The sequence below is a fragment of the Alnus glutinosa genome, chromosome 13 (genome assembly GCF_958979055.1).
Source record: "Alnus glutinosa chromosome 13, dhAlnGlut1.1, whole genome shotgun sequence".
Taxonomy (NCBI): domain Eukaryota; kingdom Viridiplantae; phylum Streptophyta; class Magnoliopsida; order Fagales; family Betulaceae; genus Alnus; species Alnus glutinosa.
The window spans coordinates 3,525,219-3,541,414 of NC_084898.1; the positions used below are offsets into that span (position 1 = coordinate 3,525,219).

General features: G+C 38.6%; 2 protein-coding genes across 4 annotated transcripts; both read right to left on the minus strand.

The window, feature by feature from the left end:
* Positions 1-1,651: 1,651 nt before the first annotated feature.
* LOC133855080 (scarecrow-like protein 28) lies at positions 1,652-5,000 on the minus strand. The gene has a single exon (XM_062291380.1). The coding sequence runs from the start codon at positions 4,090-4,092 to the stop codon at positions 2,053-2,055; it is 2,040 nt and encodes a 679-aa protein (XP_062147364.1). The 5' UTR covers positions 4,093-5,000; the 3' UTR covers positions 1,652-2,052.
* Positions 5,001-8,382: 3,382 nt separating this feature from the next.
* Positions 8,383-15,054, minus strand: LOC133854232 (plant UBX domain-containing protein 8). 3 transcript variants are annotated; one of them, XM_062290323.1, is made up of 12 exons: positions 14,949-15,054; positions 14,701-14,852; positions 13,733-13,803; positions 13,038-13,596; positions 12,871-12,954; positions 12,684-12,796; positions 12,292-12,502; positions 11,973-12,173; positions 11,716-11,880; positions 9,902-10,045; positions 9,766-9,822; positions 8,383-8,673 (listed from the first exon to the last, which is right to left on the minus strand). In XM_062290323.1, the coding sequence occupies exons 2-12, from the start codon at positions 14,782-14,784 to the stop codon at positions 8,563-8,565; spliced, it is 1,800 nt and encodes a 599-aa protein (XP_062146307.1). In that variant the 5' UTR covers positions 14,785-14,852; positions 14,949-15,054; the 3' UTR covers positions 8,383-8,562. The 3 variants fall into 3 exon arrangements, 2 of the variants coding, with proteins under 2 accessions (XP_062146307.1, XP_062146306.1); XM_062290322.1 differs by lacking the exon at positions 14,949-15,054 and having other exon boundaries at positions 14,701-14,908; XR_009896794.1 differs by lacking the exons at positions 8,383-8,673; positions 9,766-9,822; positions 14,949-15,054 and adding an exon at positions 10,736-11,427 and having other exon boundaries at positions 9,906-10,045; positions 14,701-14,909.
* Between the last annotated feature and the right edge of the window lie 1,142 nt (positions 15,055-16,196).

Genomic DNA, 16,196 nt, shown 5'->3' on the forward strand with positions numbered 1-16,196 from the left:
AAATTGCCTATGGCTATTTGCATCATCACCTCATGAGCTGCTTGATATTCGTAATCTGAAACACAAACCCAGTCATGCAATGCAATGATCCGCTGAACTTATAACAAGATTGTGTTGATAATTCCAGAAGCACCCATAATGGTTATAATAACTTGCAAAGACTGCCATTGGTTACTCTTTTTTTGCCTAGTTTAGTTCTAACTTCTGAGGCAATTTAATTAGGGGTGACAATTTGTGTCCGCGTGTCAGGTTTGGATCGTATAGAGTTAGATCAATCATAATCCGACTCATTGAATTAGTTAACTTCATTAGTTGGTCTCTGCCTTTGGAAACTGTTAGAGCAGTTTTTGGATGGCCGGACTACTAATGGAGTTCCTGCAAAACAAAGAAATAAGTCATTAGAGTCAGTCGGTTACTAAGAGAACTGAGAAAACTCTTGTTAAAGTATTGATTAAGTGATTAAATTTATTTCTTCCTATTAACTTAAGATTTTGAGATAAGTGGTGATTTAACATGATATCAGAGCTAAAGATTTTAAGTTCAAACTTTGACTTTGTCATTTACCTCCCATTTTAATTAAATATTTAACGTATTGAGCTTCACCTATTAAAAATGTGGTTTGAGTCCAAACGTGAAGGAAAGTGTTAAAATATTGATTAAATGATTAAATTTACATCTTCCTATCAACTAAAGCTTTTGGGACAAGTGGTAATTTAACAACTCCGACGGAGAGTTTCACAGAGAGAGAGAGAGAGAGAGAGAGAGAGAGAGAGAGAGTAGACATTTGCCTTTTGGAGAGTGTTCCTTTTATAATGAGGCTTTGATGCTTGATACGTGTCCTTTAGACTATTGCCATGTAGTGGGTTGCTTAATGGGTCTTTTATATTAAATGGGCTTTAAGCTTGTGCCCTATGCTGAGTGGGCCGGATATTCAGGTTGCTACAACGGGCCAGTCAGGTTGGACAAAAGGGATTTGAAGTCTTCGGCTTAGGAACCACCTTGGAAATGAGCTGGGTTATTATCCCAACAGAAATGGTCCTGAAAAGCTAGACATGAGCGAGAAATTTGGTGTAACCTTGCAGAAAGAGCAACCAGTCTTCTGCTAATAAAAACCTACAGTCTATGTCACAAAGTTATCATTTGATTGCATCTTTATAAAGCTGGTTTATTTTCTTTCCTGTGCTCAAAACTTAGTTTCTGGTTTCAATGAAATTGCCTATGGCTATTTGCATCATCACCTCATGAGCTGCTTGATATTCGTAATCTGAAACACAAACCCAGTCATGCAATGCAATGATCCGCTGAACTTATAACAAGATTGTGTTGATAATTCCAGAAGCACCCATAATGGTTATAATAACTTGCAAAGACTGCCATTGGTTACTCTTTTTTTGCCTAGTTTAGTTCTAACTTCTGAGGCAATTTAATTAGGGGTGACAATTTGTGTCCGCGTGTCAGGTTTGGATCGTATAGAGTTAGATCAATCATAATCCGACTCATTGAATTAAACGGGTTAAACCCTTTAACCATAACTCACTAATTTCGTGTCGGATTCACAGGTCGTGTAAAAATTGTTAACCCTAATGTAATGACTCTAAGCTTGAGAACCATTCATATGTAAAAGTTAAACTGACTCAAGCACAGATCAAACTGACTCGATCACAAATCAATGAAATCATTTCATATATAACAATCGAGTTTCCAACTACATGGTTTAACGAGGAACCCTCCCCAACAAAGACAATATAGGATGAAAACTGACTAACAAAGAATTTCAGCATACATATAAAGAATTAAAGAATAAACACAAAATGACTCCAAATACTAGTGTCTGAAATCTAGGAAATCTGGCCTGTAACCGCTGAAACCAGTATCGACCCTACTGCTGTATCCATACAAATAATTCTGACACTATTTGACTGACAATCTTATCTGCAATAAAAGAATGAAAGAATGACCATAGCTTTCCTACCTACAAAGAATTGTGTATCCCTTTCTGAGTTTCTGTATGCGAGAATAGAAAATGCATGAAGAAAACAAAACCCGAAGACTTCAACTTGGGTGAGAATAAGAGGATGAACTGCCTGCAACATCAACCGGCGCCCATGCTGAGACTGTGTAAAGAGGCTGATCTAGCCAACTTAAAGAAAGAGCAGCTCCATCTTGCCCTTGCTTCTTAACACTAAAGTTCTCACAAGAGTACATCTTCAACAGTAATTGGCTCTGAACCATTTCCCTCTCCTCAATTCCTATGCATCGGAACCCGCCTTGCTCTATCAACTTCCTCCACTTCTCAAAACTCTCATGCCTCTCCAACCTGTCCCTTCCTTCACAAGCAACAATGTTCCTAATTTCGCGTGCAAACATCTCCTCCACCGTTAGCCTCACCGAGCTGTCCAAGGGAAGGGAAGAATCAATGGAGTCAAATATGGCAGAGTAGTGTTTCAGTGAATTGGAAACTCTTGTTTCCAATCTGGGGTCATTGTGTTCAGCCTCCTGCTCTGCCATAAGAACAATTGTCGGGTTTGTGCTTCGGATGAGTCCCAGAAAGTCCCTTAAAGCTCCTCCACTCCCATCATAAAGAGTCTTGTGCATTTGGAAAATACAATTCACAGCCACACTCTCTTGGTCCTTCACATGAAGCATCCACAGCCTCACATCTTCCAACCTGTCCACAACAGGATGAAACTCGAAAGGAAGGTTCAATGCGTCAGCAAATCCAGCAAGCCTATCTCCAGTTTCATTGAGTTCTTGCTTAGATTCACCAATGCCTGTGATTCTAACATGGCTTGGAGGATTAATCCTAGAAGCTAGACTCTGGAAAAAGCTAGGCCATTGAAGCCCTTGCTTAATGTCAAAATCTATAATGTGAACCCTGTCCTTCCCTTCAAAAGCTCTCAGCAATATCTCATTTGATGTAAAATGAAGAAACTTTGGAATTGGGCTCACCTGGTTCAAAAGCCTCAATGCAGTGCCAGAGTCATCATCTACCCGATCAAGCTCCCGCGGGGTGTTAATATGAAAAATATGAGGCCAAAGCCTTGTGACTCGTATAGCCAAAGCTTCTGCATAATAAGCTGATAAACGGCTAATAGGGCTTCCTTTTGGCGAAGCAAGCTCACCCAACTTAGCTATAAAATGGTTGATTGCTGCGATATTCCTCAATCCAACTGCTTCAACACAGGCTGAAAGTAAGCTGACAAGCTCAAACCCCTGATTCTCCCCTTGGTTGTTGTCTTCCTCCCCAGCCTCCTCTTCAGTACCTTCATGTGAATAAGGATTCCCAGAACCATTTCCAACTTCTTGCTCAGAGACATTCTCAGTTAGCCCAAGTTCCAAGCTTTGGCTCTCTGATGAAGCACTCGACCCTGAGGCTTCCTTCACCAGCTTGTGGCTTGTCTCACCGTCCTTCTCGCCAAGGTCTGTGATCTCAGTCACAACGGAATCCAACCACGGATTGTTTGACAAAGGCAAAGGCGGAGAAATCACTTCACCAGGCACATAACAAATCCTCTCTTCATCCCCTGAACATGTCAGAGAGAATGGAACTTGAGGAGGGTTAAGGCCTGTGAAACTTGGCTGAAACCAAAAGTTCCCAGTACCCAACTGGCCTAAACTCAAACCATCACCGCCACCGCGTAGGAGAATGTCATCGGAATTCCCATTGTCACTGCCGCCCTTTTTCCTCTTGGCTCTTCTAAAGCATGACTCATCGACCGAGCCCTGTTCCGCTAACCTCTTCAAGCTCTTTCCTTTCTCCCAAAATTCACCTTTGATCTCTCTCTTCGCTTCGATAAATGCAGTCTGAGCACTCGTCGTTTGAGCGGTTGTCGCCAAAGGCGGAAGCCGGATGTTCTGCTTGAGAGAACAACTGTTGGTCTTCGATTCAATCGCCTTCTCCACCGAAAGGCCCACCGGCCTAATGGGCTGCGAGCGCGAGGTGTCTTTGCGTGAGAAGCTACATGGCATGTCCAATCTCTGTGTGCTCATTGGAGGCAGCTGGAAATGGCAGGCTTGCAACTGTGCAGGTGCTTCACTCCTCAATCTATGTCTCGGTGACAGCAATGTAGAACTAGAACACCCAGCCAACATCCTCTATGACCTTCCGATTTTCTTTCTTGGTTTGATTAACTATCAATTCACTCACCCTATGTTTGTTCTCTCTCCCCCTAATCTCTCTTTGTTTTTATAAATGTTTTTGAAGTATGAAATGTATGGTTTTTTTTTTCCCGTATGAATTATATGGATCTATATGAAACACTGAATGTAATATTTGAACTGAGAAATCCGGAGAGGACAGACTATATGTGAGTGTGTGAGTTTTTCAGAAACCACAAGAATAAAAACAAAATATAGGAATCCGATGAAAAACAAACAAAAGCTTTCACAAATTTTGAGTGTTCCTATATGATGTATTTGGTATGAAATAAATAACAGAATATACCAAGCCCACCCCAAAAGAATGAAAGAATCGAAAACTAATTTAAAGACCTACCAGAAAACGATCATCGGATTCCGTAATGTTCAGAGAGAACTCATTGGAAAAAGCTGTGGTTTTTCTGATCACTGGAACTTACACCATGAACGGAAATGTAGAAACACACTAGGTGATCCTGAGAAATTTTCAAACCCAGATCAGCATTTGGAAAATCCATGAAGTCCACCATAGCTGAAGCTGAATCAGAAGCAAAACCCAGAAATCCCAGCTCCGAGAACCCCTCAAACATGCATGAACATTTTTATGAACAAAGAAAAAAATACTTGTCAAAATCTCCTACCCAAAAAAACCATAAACCATAAGAGACTCGTGCTTTTATATACTGGGAGTGTTTTCTTCTACTTACGCTTACTCTACAGCTATACTATATTACTTGTACCACTACAGCAGCCGTCCCTATCATTGCTTTCTTTCTTTTTTTTTCTGGGTTCTACGAATGATTTGATTTACCGGTCGCATTGAGGAAAAAATGTATGGCTGCGTGAAAAAAGGCTGATGGAGGAAACTTCGTTATCTGGCCGTTGGATGGACAATCGGGCGGTGGAAGAGTAATAGTCTATATGACCGTTGGAGGTTGTCGGTGAAATATGACCGTTGGGGAGGGAGAGGGGGTTGGTGTACGGAGGGTGTAATTGAGGAATTTATATTCTCGCTTTTGGGGTAAATGTTGGTGTTCGGGGTGTCCGGTGTCAGTCACGCAGGCCTCACGTGCTTGTCCCCCCTGGGTGTCCGTTCATTTGACCGTTGGGTTTACATCATCATATTATTGCTTTCTTTTTTTGTATCATTTTTTTACTCCGCAGACGAGGCAAGAGAATTTACACGTGTTGGTCCTGTTGGACAACAAACCGCTATTAAAGTGATCTTCCACCAAATTAGGTGACAGGTGTTGTGGTTTTTTCTTTTTTCTTTTTCTTTTTTCTTTAATTGAGCTTTTTTGTACTTTGCTGCAGGCAACGATAAAAGGAGTAGAACCCATTTACTTAATTAATTATGTGTGATCGTACTTTTCTTTTTCTTTTTTTCCACTAATATGATTGAGATTAATGTTAAATATTATATTTTTATAAGACAATTGGCTAAATATTGTTGACGTGGAACTCAAAAATAATCATTAGTTTTTTTTTAATATAAAAAAAGAGTGTTACATATGATTCAAAGTGTTCTCTCACTTCTTGACGTGACAGTAAAAAAACATAATTTTTATTGTCACGATAAAGAGTGAACACTTAAGAATGAGCACTTGGTACGTGTACCATTTTTTTTTTAATTATTTTAACAATGATTAATTCAAGTATTAATTTACAGTGCCACGTCAATCTTATTAGATAAAATTATAGTATCTAGCATTTTTTAGTGAGTAATACTACTCTTTACACCCATTATAACAATCATTTCATACCGATTCACGTGACGTGTTTTAAGTGACTATCATTTATTGCATTTATCATTAATACTTATATTAAAACGGCTATGCTTGTTTAATACAAGGGACATAAGAATTAACTCATTCCATGTCAGCTATATATATATATATTAGGCACTTAAAAACATTTCATGTGAAATGAGTGTTATAATGGGTGTGAAAGATAGCATTACTCTTAGTCTTTTTAGAGATATATTTGATCAAAACTGATCGAGATACAAAGTCTTTAACAAATTAGATTAGAAGAAATTATTCTAATTTAGTCTACGGCTTTACTAAATTGACATTTGTTCTAAGAACATATTTTAAGAAAAAATGTAAATTTAATAAATTAAAATAATTTCTTTTAACGCAATTTAAAGGGGAGAGTTTATGCTTGCCCGAGAGGTGTGTGGGCTCATATAATACATTGCCAAAATTACATGAATATATTTATATATATATATATATATATATAAAAAGAAGACATATCTCAATACTCTTTTAACCTTTATAGTGGGATGGGATCTTCCAAGATAAGCCTAGGTCATTAGACTAGCTATAACGTTATTTGACGAGGCAACTTTTAGAATCCAATTTAGACGAGCATGAGCATGCAAGGATAGAATGAGTGGTCATCCATTGAGATCGGGCCCACATGGGCTTGAAGAATTGCCACACGATGCGCTGTTGGCTGAGAAAGTCTACCACGAACGGCTAAACAAGGACTAAGCCTTTTTGCCCATCTCAATTGGAAGCCATTGCACCAAAGCTTCCGGAAGATTCTAGAAGTTTAGAGACAAAACCATATGCAACCAGAATATAATAAATCTCTCTAATTTAGTTCACATCTTCCGCATATACATTACATATTAAAATCACTTGATCTATTAATTACTTAATTCTATTAAAAATGCACATAAAAATATCATATATATATTTAATAAACTGAAATGAAAGAATTCATTCCAATACAGTATTAAAAAATAAAAAAAAAATTTGTCCATGCAACAATCATAAGAACATTTTCATGCAACTAGCCAAATGCTATTTTGGCTAGCTAAAATGTTAAAATGGAAGCAAAATGAGCCATATCTAACTTAGCAATTTGAAAATATATTTGGTAAAAAACTGCTACAGCACTTCACTTACCAAACATAGAAACAACCCATTTTTTTTAATTTTTTACATTATCTCTCGTCTCGATAAAGAATAAATAAATTATTAAAAAATAATGTTTAAATAAAATAATAAAAATATATAGCATAGAGAGCCACAAATAAGAACTTTGAAAAAATAAATAACTAAAATAATAATAATAATAATAAATACTTACTTTTTTGCCTAGAATAAAGGGCATTTTAACTGAGCCCTTTATTACTCTGGGAGAAAGCCCATAGTGTTACATGCGGCGTAGTTTTAATATTTTTCTATTTAAAAGTATTTTTCTTTTCCAATTAGTTTTTATTTTCCCCCGATTTTAGCTAAGGGATAATTGCATTGTTGGTCCTTGTGATATGCCATAATTATTTTTCACTCCCTATGGTTTAAAAAGTTTATGGGAAGTCCCTGTGGTATGCAATAATTACGTTTTACTCCCTGGGTCGATTTTTCGTCCACTATTTTGACAGAATCTGTTAACCCTACACGTCAGCGCCTAAGATGGCGACACATGTCCATCTTAATAAAAAAAATATAAATTTATTAAAAAATAAATAAATAAACTTATTTTTTTTTAAAACAAAAAAAGAAAAGAAAAAGAAAAAGGCATGCCAAAGGGTGGCCGCGCGTCACCCCCCCGCGGCCACTCTCATTGGGCCACCCCTTAGCCTGCCTTTTTTCTTTTTCTTTTTTTGTTTTTTTTTGTTTCTTTGTTTTTAAAAAAATAAGTTTATTTATTTATTTTTTAATAAATTTATATTTTTTTTATTAAGATGGACACGTATCGCTATCTTATTGGTGACACGATGCACTTTTTAAAACATAAGGAGTAAAAAATAATTATGACATACCACAAGGACCAACGGTGCAATTATCCCTTTAACTAATGCAGGTGGTTTCTTCGTTACAATCCAACGATGAGCTCTGGCCCATGAACCCATTCGATCCTCCTTTATTTCTGACATCTAAAGCTCACTAAGGATCCGTTTGGGTTTGCGAATTCAAAAAGTGCAATTTAAAATCATGATTTTAAAATGTGCAATTTGAAAAAAAGTAATTTTTAAAAATGCAATTAAACGTTTGGCAAAATCTCAGTTTAGCATTTAAAATATTAAATTAGCCTTCTGCATTTTTAAAAAAACATCATCTTACGTGCGATTTGAAAAAGCGAATTTTCTGCGTTTTCAAATCACAATTCTTAAAAACGCAGTTCCCAAACGATTTATATTCTACGATTTGGTTTAAAATCGCACTTATTGTCTACAAAATCGCAATCCCAAACGCACCCTAAAAACAAGTTAACATTACCGACAAACAATTAAATAGGAAACAAATACTGATAATGATTGTTCTAATCTGCCCAGCAAGGTCAGGAATAATTTGTGTTCATCTCCTCAAATATTCACGTATCTCCCCAAACACGACAAACCGTATCACTTCATATTTTTAATAAGGTAGAACATTCAAGTGACTAATTTTCTACAGTGTCGGAGTATGTTTACTTAATCGACTCCAAAAACAAGGCTTCTTGTTTGCTGGTCAGCCCAAGTTCGTTCAGCGTCAAACCACTCTCTCCGTCACTGAAAGCACGCCTTGGGTATGGCCTTACCTGTACCTCTCAGTCAGTCACATTAGAACAGGTGATATTTCTAGCACATAAATAAATAGTTCCCATTTTTTTTTTTTTTTTTAATTTTTGGCTCTACCAACTATTTTCCTATAATTTTTTTCAGCCTTTTGATTCGGGTCAACAGGTGATTGGAAGGTATTAAATTTTTTTTAATGACTAACATGGCTTCAATCACATGCTGACATGTGTCAACAAGCCTTATACCCAAGTGACATTAGAATAGGGGATATTTCTAGGCATGCATAAATAAGTAGCACAGATAACAAATTAAGAAACTATACGTTTACAACTTCTGTACATCCTTATACAACTTTAACTTTTTTTTTTTTTTTTGTTCAAACTAATCATTAGTTCTATTTTCTATAACTTTTTTTTTTTTTTTTTGTTCAAACTAATCATTAGTTCTATTTTCTACATGTAAGTATCTACATATCCAATGGTTGATTTTTTTTAAAAAAAAATAAAAAAAAAATTGTTGAGAATTGTATAAGAGTTGTACGTAAGTTGTAAAAGTATCATATCTCTAACAAATTAGAGAAATGCTAGGGTGTACACTCCTATACCCCCCTTGTCCCACCCTTACATGTGTTTTATTTTTTAAACAAATAAAAAAGATTCTAACATGTAAGGGTGTGCAACCCAGCATTTCTCAACATATTAACCTTACATTCGGCTATACCTACATTCTTTTATAATTTGCTAACATGTGTCAACAAATGATTGAGGCCACGTCAGCCACTGAAAATTTTGGAATCTGTTATTCCTACATTATATTACCTTACATCAATCTTATACCAAGACACATTGGGTGTGGAAACCATGTATATGAAACCCACATACATGGATCTCACACCCTATATGTATTGGTGTAAGATTGATGTAGGGTAATGTGATGTAAAAAACATCATTTCCCGAAAAAATTTTATCACCTTTCAATTCACATGCTGAGGTGTAGTAGCCCAACTGTAAAAGAATGGCATGTCTAACTTTTTCCTAAATCGCAATTACTAGAAGCATGGGGTTATATTATAACTTACAGAACCAGAGGAATATATTACAGGGTGTACTTACCAATCTGTAAGTTCCAGGTTTGACCCCTCTACCAATATCTATGAAATCAAAAAGAAGCTGCAAAGCAAATAACAGCGCACGTTTAGGATAACAGCTACGTAATGGAGCAAAACAATCATTCCTTCATAGAATTTACCTGCAGCTTGTCCGACTTGAGAAATCGGCGCCCGCGGCGGCTACCATCTGGCATCCGAACTAGAAGGGTTACAGCATTTTCATCATCAGAAGCTGGTTCCTGAGGCAGAGAAGCTTCTTTTGCAGCTAATTGTCTCTCCAATTCCTGCCAATAAGAGAGGCATACAGACTGCAGCAGTAAACAACTTGGAACACAATATTCACTCCAAGTCCTTGTTGTTCAGGAAGCAGCATAAACCAAGTCGGGTGCAACTCGTGTCAAAAAAATATTGAGGGAAATTTGCTGATATGCAAAACAAGCAGGGTATGCACATACTCCATTTTAAAGAGATTATTGCAAGCAAAATTTTACGAAGCAAAACCTTAAACCATCTGGAACCAAAAAAGAATATATGGGTATTAAAGATCATTTCAGGTCACGTATTAAATACAATCCTCATACCTAACATACTCGCGATCAAATTCATAAAATTTTAGAAACAAGAATTAACTCTCAAAGTTCAAACCAAACTTAAACAGAGAACTTCCTAACTCATCAAAAGTTTTTGCTTCCAGGTGCTCACTTATACAAAAAGTATTAATTTCACTGTAATACAATACCCAAGTAAAATTATTTAAGTCCCAGATTACCCATTAAATAATAAAAGAATAGTTCGTCAGTTATCATGAAAAACATTTTTCATTTGCAAAACATGAAAGAAAGTATTTAAAATTTGTGAAAAGATGTAAATGGCCATGTTTCCAGGTTAGTTCTCCAAATATACAGGATACTGCTCATTCCAGTATTCAGAAGAAATGAAGTGCATGTACTCTGTCTCTACCTAAGAGCACTCACAATGGTTTATGCATCTTCTCCCAATCACCACCACCAAAACCTGCTCTCTACCTCTCCACCCACCACCGCTCCACCACGACTTGCCCGCTCAGCTCCCTCCAATCTGCAGCCGAGGACCAAGCAGGAGGACGAGGGAAAGAGTGGTTGGGAGAGGAGGGTGAAAGGTTTTTGGAGAGCGATGGTGAAGAAGAGGAGAGGCCCAACGGAGGAGGAGCTCTAGAGCAGCGAGGTTGGGGAGCCAGGGGAGGATGATTAGATACATGGATGTCGGGGCCAGCGTTGGCAATGCAGTGTAAAGCCTTGAGCCCCCACTGGTAGCCAGGGATACCAAGCCGGGGGATCAGAGGCGTTGAGTTAACGAGCTGAGACATCTTCTCGTCCAATGTGAGGCGAGATACAAGGTCCCAAACTCGTTTCTTGATGGGTAGTAGGTTTTCCATAAAGGAAAGGATTTTGTTGATGCCTAGATGGGTTGGAGAAGACAGTGCCTTGGCCATTTCGACGGAAGAGCCGACAACAACAGGGAAGAAAGATAAAAGGAGCTGCATGATGGGGCCATATTTTTGGGATAGTGCGTGGATGGATAGGTGGGGGAGTGAGCCTATGAGGTTTAGGTTTCCGACAATGGGCCATGTTTGGACGATTCAAGAAGATGTTGCTGAGTACAAGAAGATGTTGGATGAGCTGTTCTTCTGAACAAAAAAATTTAAAAAATGATTATTTCAATTAAATAGAAAAGGAAGATAGATAAGCCGTTGGATAGATGTTTTGAAAATGGTTAGTTAAACTAGCAAAAGGCAATTTTGATTAGCCATTTTGCATTGAAAAATGGCTAAGCCATTGGGAATGCTCTAACTTAGATTGCTAGATAGATCTATGCTACCAATAAATGGGGAAGTAGGGGAAATTATGGGGGAGGGAGCTAACATAACCATGTCATATGGCACGAGTCTAACCAAACATATATCAATTAACAGCACCTGCTTTTCCTCCAATTTTCTACGAGATTCTTCCTCTCTTCGTCTCTCTTCTTCATGAGCAGCTTCTCTAGCTGCTTCCTCTTGTAAACGCTGAGCTTCGGCCTCCTCCACGGCCTTCAATTCTTTTTCTCTGTCAGCTTGCAAAGATGCAAGATATTCATCATCCTGCAAGCATCAGACAAAACATAAAGTTAAATAGCGCCAATTTTAGCGGCCCAAAAGTTCAAACCTTTATTTCTGAAGCCCAAAAGTAAAACCTGTTGTTCCCGTATCATGCGTTGAGCAGCCAGGGTGGGTGATGGCGGGCGAGGCATTCGCTGGGGATAATGGTCCTCAGCTTGCATGAACTGATGAGGTGCATATGCAAAACGATATCCAGTCCCTTCAGGAATTCCACCGAACATGGCAGCCTCCAGCATGACCGCTTCATCATGCTCCTCAGAAGAAATCCCTCCCCACTTGAATTTGGATAAAAGAAAAGGTGAAAAAATAGTTGATGAAGAACATTTTAGTAACTAAAATTGATCAACTGCAACCAAAATTCTAATGAGAACTAGTGTTACATAAGTAAGATACCTCATCAGAAGGGAAGGCATTTCCACTGTGCTGTGGAGGATTACCAATATCATGCTGTCCAGGACTTGATGGTGAGCCAGCCTCAACAACTTCAACACCTTTGGCAGAGTCCAAAGATCCAGAAGACATGCGTCGGGACCTATGCCTGACAAGAGGCTGCTCCTCCACATCTTCAACTTCCTCTTGGATGGATGAGCTTCCGGGCTCCAACCTAGATTTATCAGAATGCCCTTATCATATCTCCTCCTCCCAACAGTAGAAATCACATATTACCAAATAAAGAAACACAGGTACACCACCCTTGGGGTTGGTAGAAAAACAATAGCGACACTGAGTCATAGCAAGAAACCATAAAATATGTGAAAAACTACTACGCGGGAAAGGACATATACCTCCCATTTGATGCAGCTAATTCTTGTAGCTCCACCTCAGCTGGCTTAAGTCCTACTTTTGATGCCCCAGCACCTTCCCCTTGCGCACGCAATGCTTTCTCTTTCTCTGCTGTCTGAATTTATTCTATGTTAAACAGGACCAAGATTTCGTTTTAAATTCAAACACACACAACGTCATAGAACAGACCTTCAGGGACAATGAAACTGCATGTGCAAGTTCAGGATCTTCCAAGTGAGATTTCCTTGGCAGAGGCTCTGGGTCAGCTAAATCCTGCGTCAAGATATGCATGCATTCAGTACCGACAGAGAACACAGAGGTCATGCTCACAGGCACTGAAGGTTAGTGTCACATACATTTTGTGCAGCCTCAAGCTCCCATTTTGAAGCCTCAATGGCAGCTCGAACCATTTCTTCTTCTATGTCATTGCTATAGTCTGGCAAACTCTCAAATTCAGGAGCATTGGGTCTAACATTTCCGCCATGAGAACCATCACCCAAAATATGATCTTTTCCTCCATCCCACAGTCTAGCCTGCGCAGTTGAGGCAGCTGAAATATCCTCATCTTCATCATCATCAATTAAAACAGTCCCATGAATATCTGGACCACCTGCATGGACAGTTCCAGTGACATCCTCAATAGCAGGAGCCTGTCCAGAATGACTGGATGGCTGATTGCCATCCTTTACCTCTATGGGAATCTCCCTAACTTCTCTTGGATGTGTAACAAAGGGACCACGGTTTGTAAGATCAGAACTACCATCGAGAAATCTTCTACGGAAGTTTGGATCAAGAATAGATAATGGATTCATAATCCCAGCTGCAGAGAGAAGCGATGAAGGAGGTACTTGTGGTTCAACTGGATCAATATCCATTAAATCATCTTGTGGAACAGCCACAGAGGTCTCATGCATGCTGAACATGAAATAATGAATTAAAGACATCAACACTAAAGCAGGAAGCATGATACGTCGCAGAATGCAGTGTAATTATTGAAGAATCGGAGTAAGATACTTTAAAAGGATAAATATGACAACATAAAATAGCATACTTTGCTGATGTGTTTCTATCTCCTTCACTAAAATGTACATTCACAGCTTCATTGAGATCGCCGCCATGCGCCTGATTGCAAGCAAGATGACAGATGAAGTGGAGGTATAAAAATGAACTCAATTTCAGAGCTAAATACATAAAGTAGGTCAAGCAATCGGTTCAATGAAAACAGCAAAGAAACCTGCGTAGAGGATCCAGAAATCAAGCAGATATAAAGTACTCTTGTTACAAGCTCATTACTGGATACATATTAAATATCTCATTACTGGAAGTAAGTTTTCTTTCTTACTTTGATACTTATTCAAGCACGGTATAAACTAATTAAGTTGCTGTATAAAGGATAGCTAGAGGAGATGCCCACTTATGCCCCGTCATCTATCGAGTATCGTACACTCACTACTTCTAAATGCAGTCCCTTGATTGCTATTCCCTGTAAATTTAATCCTTGAGGTATTTGTTGGCAAATTCAAAAGTCATACAAAAAATCCAATAATTCATTCATCTTTGACAATGCGATATGTTCGGTCCCCATTATCTTAATAGCACTAAATGCATAAATCACTATTCGAAGGAAATTCATCAAGGACAACTAGGTCAGTCCAAGACCAAAAATTTATCCAAAAAAATATTTCTGGACCTTCCACACGCTAAATTGACCGCATTACCTCAAGTCAATTATCATCATAAGAGTATAATAACAACCCAACCATCTGAAACTTTAATCCAATAAACCATACAGACTCACAAAATAAAACATCTAAATAATCAACTCAAACATCATCGAGCAACAAACAGCACCGAATTACCCGACTCTGAACCCTAATCCAATACCAGAACTCAACATTACCGATTTTTCCACATTCAGAACCGCAAAATTTAGCATTAATTTTCAAAAAAAATACTCAATCTGACAAATAAATCCCAAAATTTTGATCGGCAATTACTGTTCAGAAAAGAAAAAACTACCTCGAGTTTTTCAACGGCGACTGCCTCCGTCGCGCCGGTGATGTTCATGAAGGTCTCGATAGCTTCCTGATTAGGCCTCGCCATTAAAGAAATTTTTAGGGACCCAGATTTTCACAGTTTCGTGTGTCTCCGCTCTCTTTTTCTTTTGGTTTCTGGGAGAAGAAATAGATATTTGTGTGGAATGATATAAAAAGAGGGGATTTATATATATAGTTTGGGAGTAAAAGATATGCTCTTAAGAACTCTACCTGATGATACGGTGAGGTGGAAGCGCGAGCGCGAGCGTGAGCGTGGCTTGTTGTACGTTCTCCAATCTTCTACGCCTCTAGGAGGTTACTTAAAAATGGGCTCTCTTGCTATATTTTGTGTGTTTCATTGGATGGGCATAAATAAATGTTATTCTTTTTCCCCTTTTCCAAGTAAAGTTTTTTAGTATGCTTTTTTTCTTGTTTAATTTTCTTGAGAGAAAGGGATGAAGTAAAATGGTAAAACATTTCTTTGGAAGGAAGAAAAACTTTACGAGATGGGCTAGACATCCTCCGCATGTCATTCTCTCATTTTTTTTATTTTTTTTTAATAGGTAATCAAATAAATTTATAAAAAGCATAAAGAGGCTCTCTTTTTTTTTAGTGAAAGATCCATTTCAATAAATCGAAACGAGACCAAATCGGTCTAATGTCCAGGGTTACAAAGAATTCCTAATAAACTAAGTCAGAGGCACAGGGTTAGAGTATCCTCCACCCAAGCAAGGTCAGACTTAGACCACCATAGCAGACCACAGCTGCTACAAGATAACTTAGACAACAGAAGATGCCTCTACGTATACATAAGCCTCTACAAGATCGAGGAGAGGACACGCAAACTGTGTTATACACTAGCTTTTACAGACCAGGTTTGATCTAAAAATACAAAGCAACTGCCTTACAAAACAACAAACACAACAGGGAACAAACGACAAATCCGGAACAAAACTCGGCCACGCCATCAGACCGACCAGAAGAAACCGGAACCAACACCTGGCAAACATGCCCCCATGAGCACGCCCGAAAAGACCCTTGTACACAAAGAAAAGCCCCTCTTGCAGGGGAACGGTTCCCCCTAGAAGATAACCGTCACCCGAGCCAACGGTCCAAACCTATAAGACCATCGAAAAAACAAACATGGGCATCAACAGACAAAACCGCCGAAGTGGAAAATACGCCAGATCCGGCACCGGTGTCCACCAATCAAACTGAAAATCCAAGGTGTAAAGCCCTTCCCGTTAACAAAGCCCCCAAAGCACGCCCGAAAAAATGCCATGTACACACAAAAAACCCATTTAACAAGAAAACGATAAATCAGATAAGGAAAACCATCACCTGAACCACCAATCCGTCGCCGACGAGTCCAATTAGACCAATAGGGCAAACTTCAGATAGTGCCGCCGATGTGGAAAAACTCCATAACTCATACCCAAAATCAGCATCGGTGGCCACGAAACAAGTCCCCAACGACCG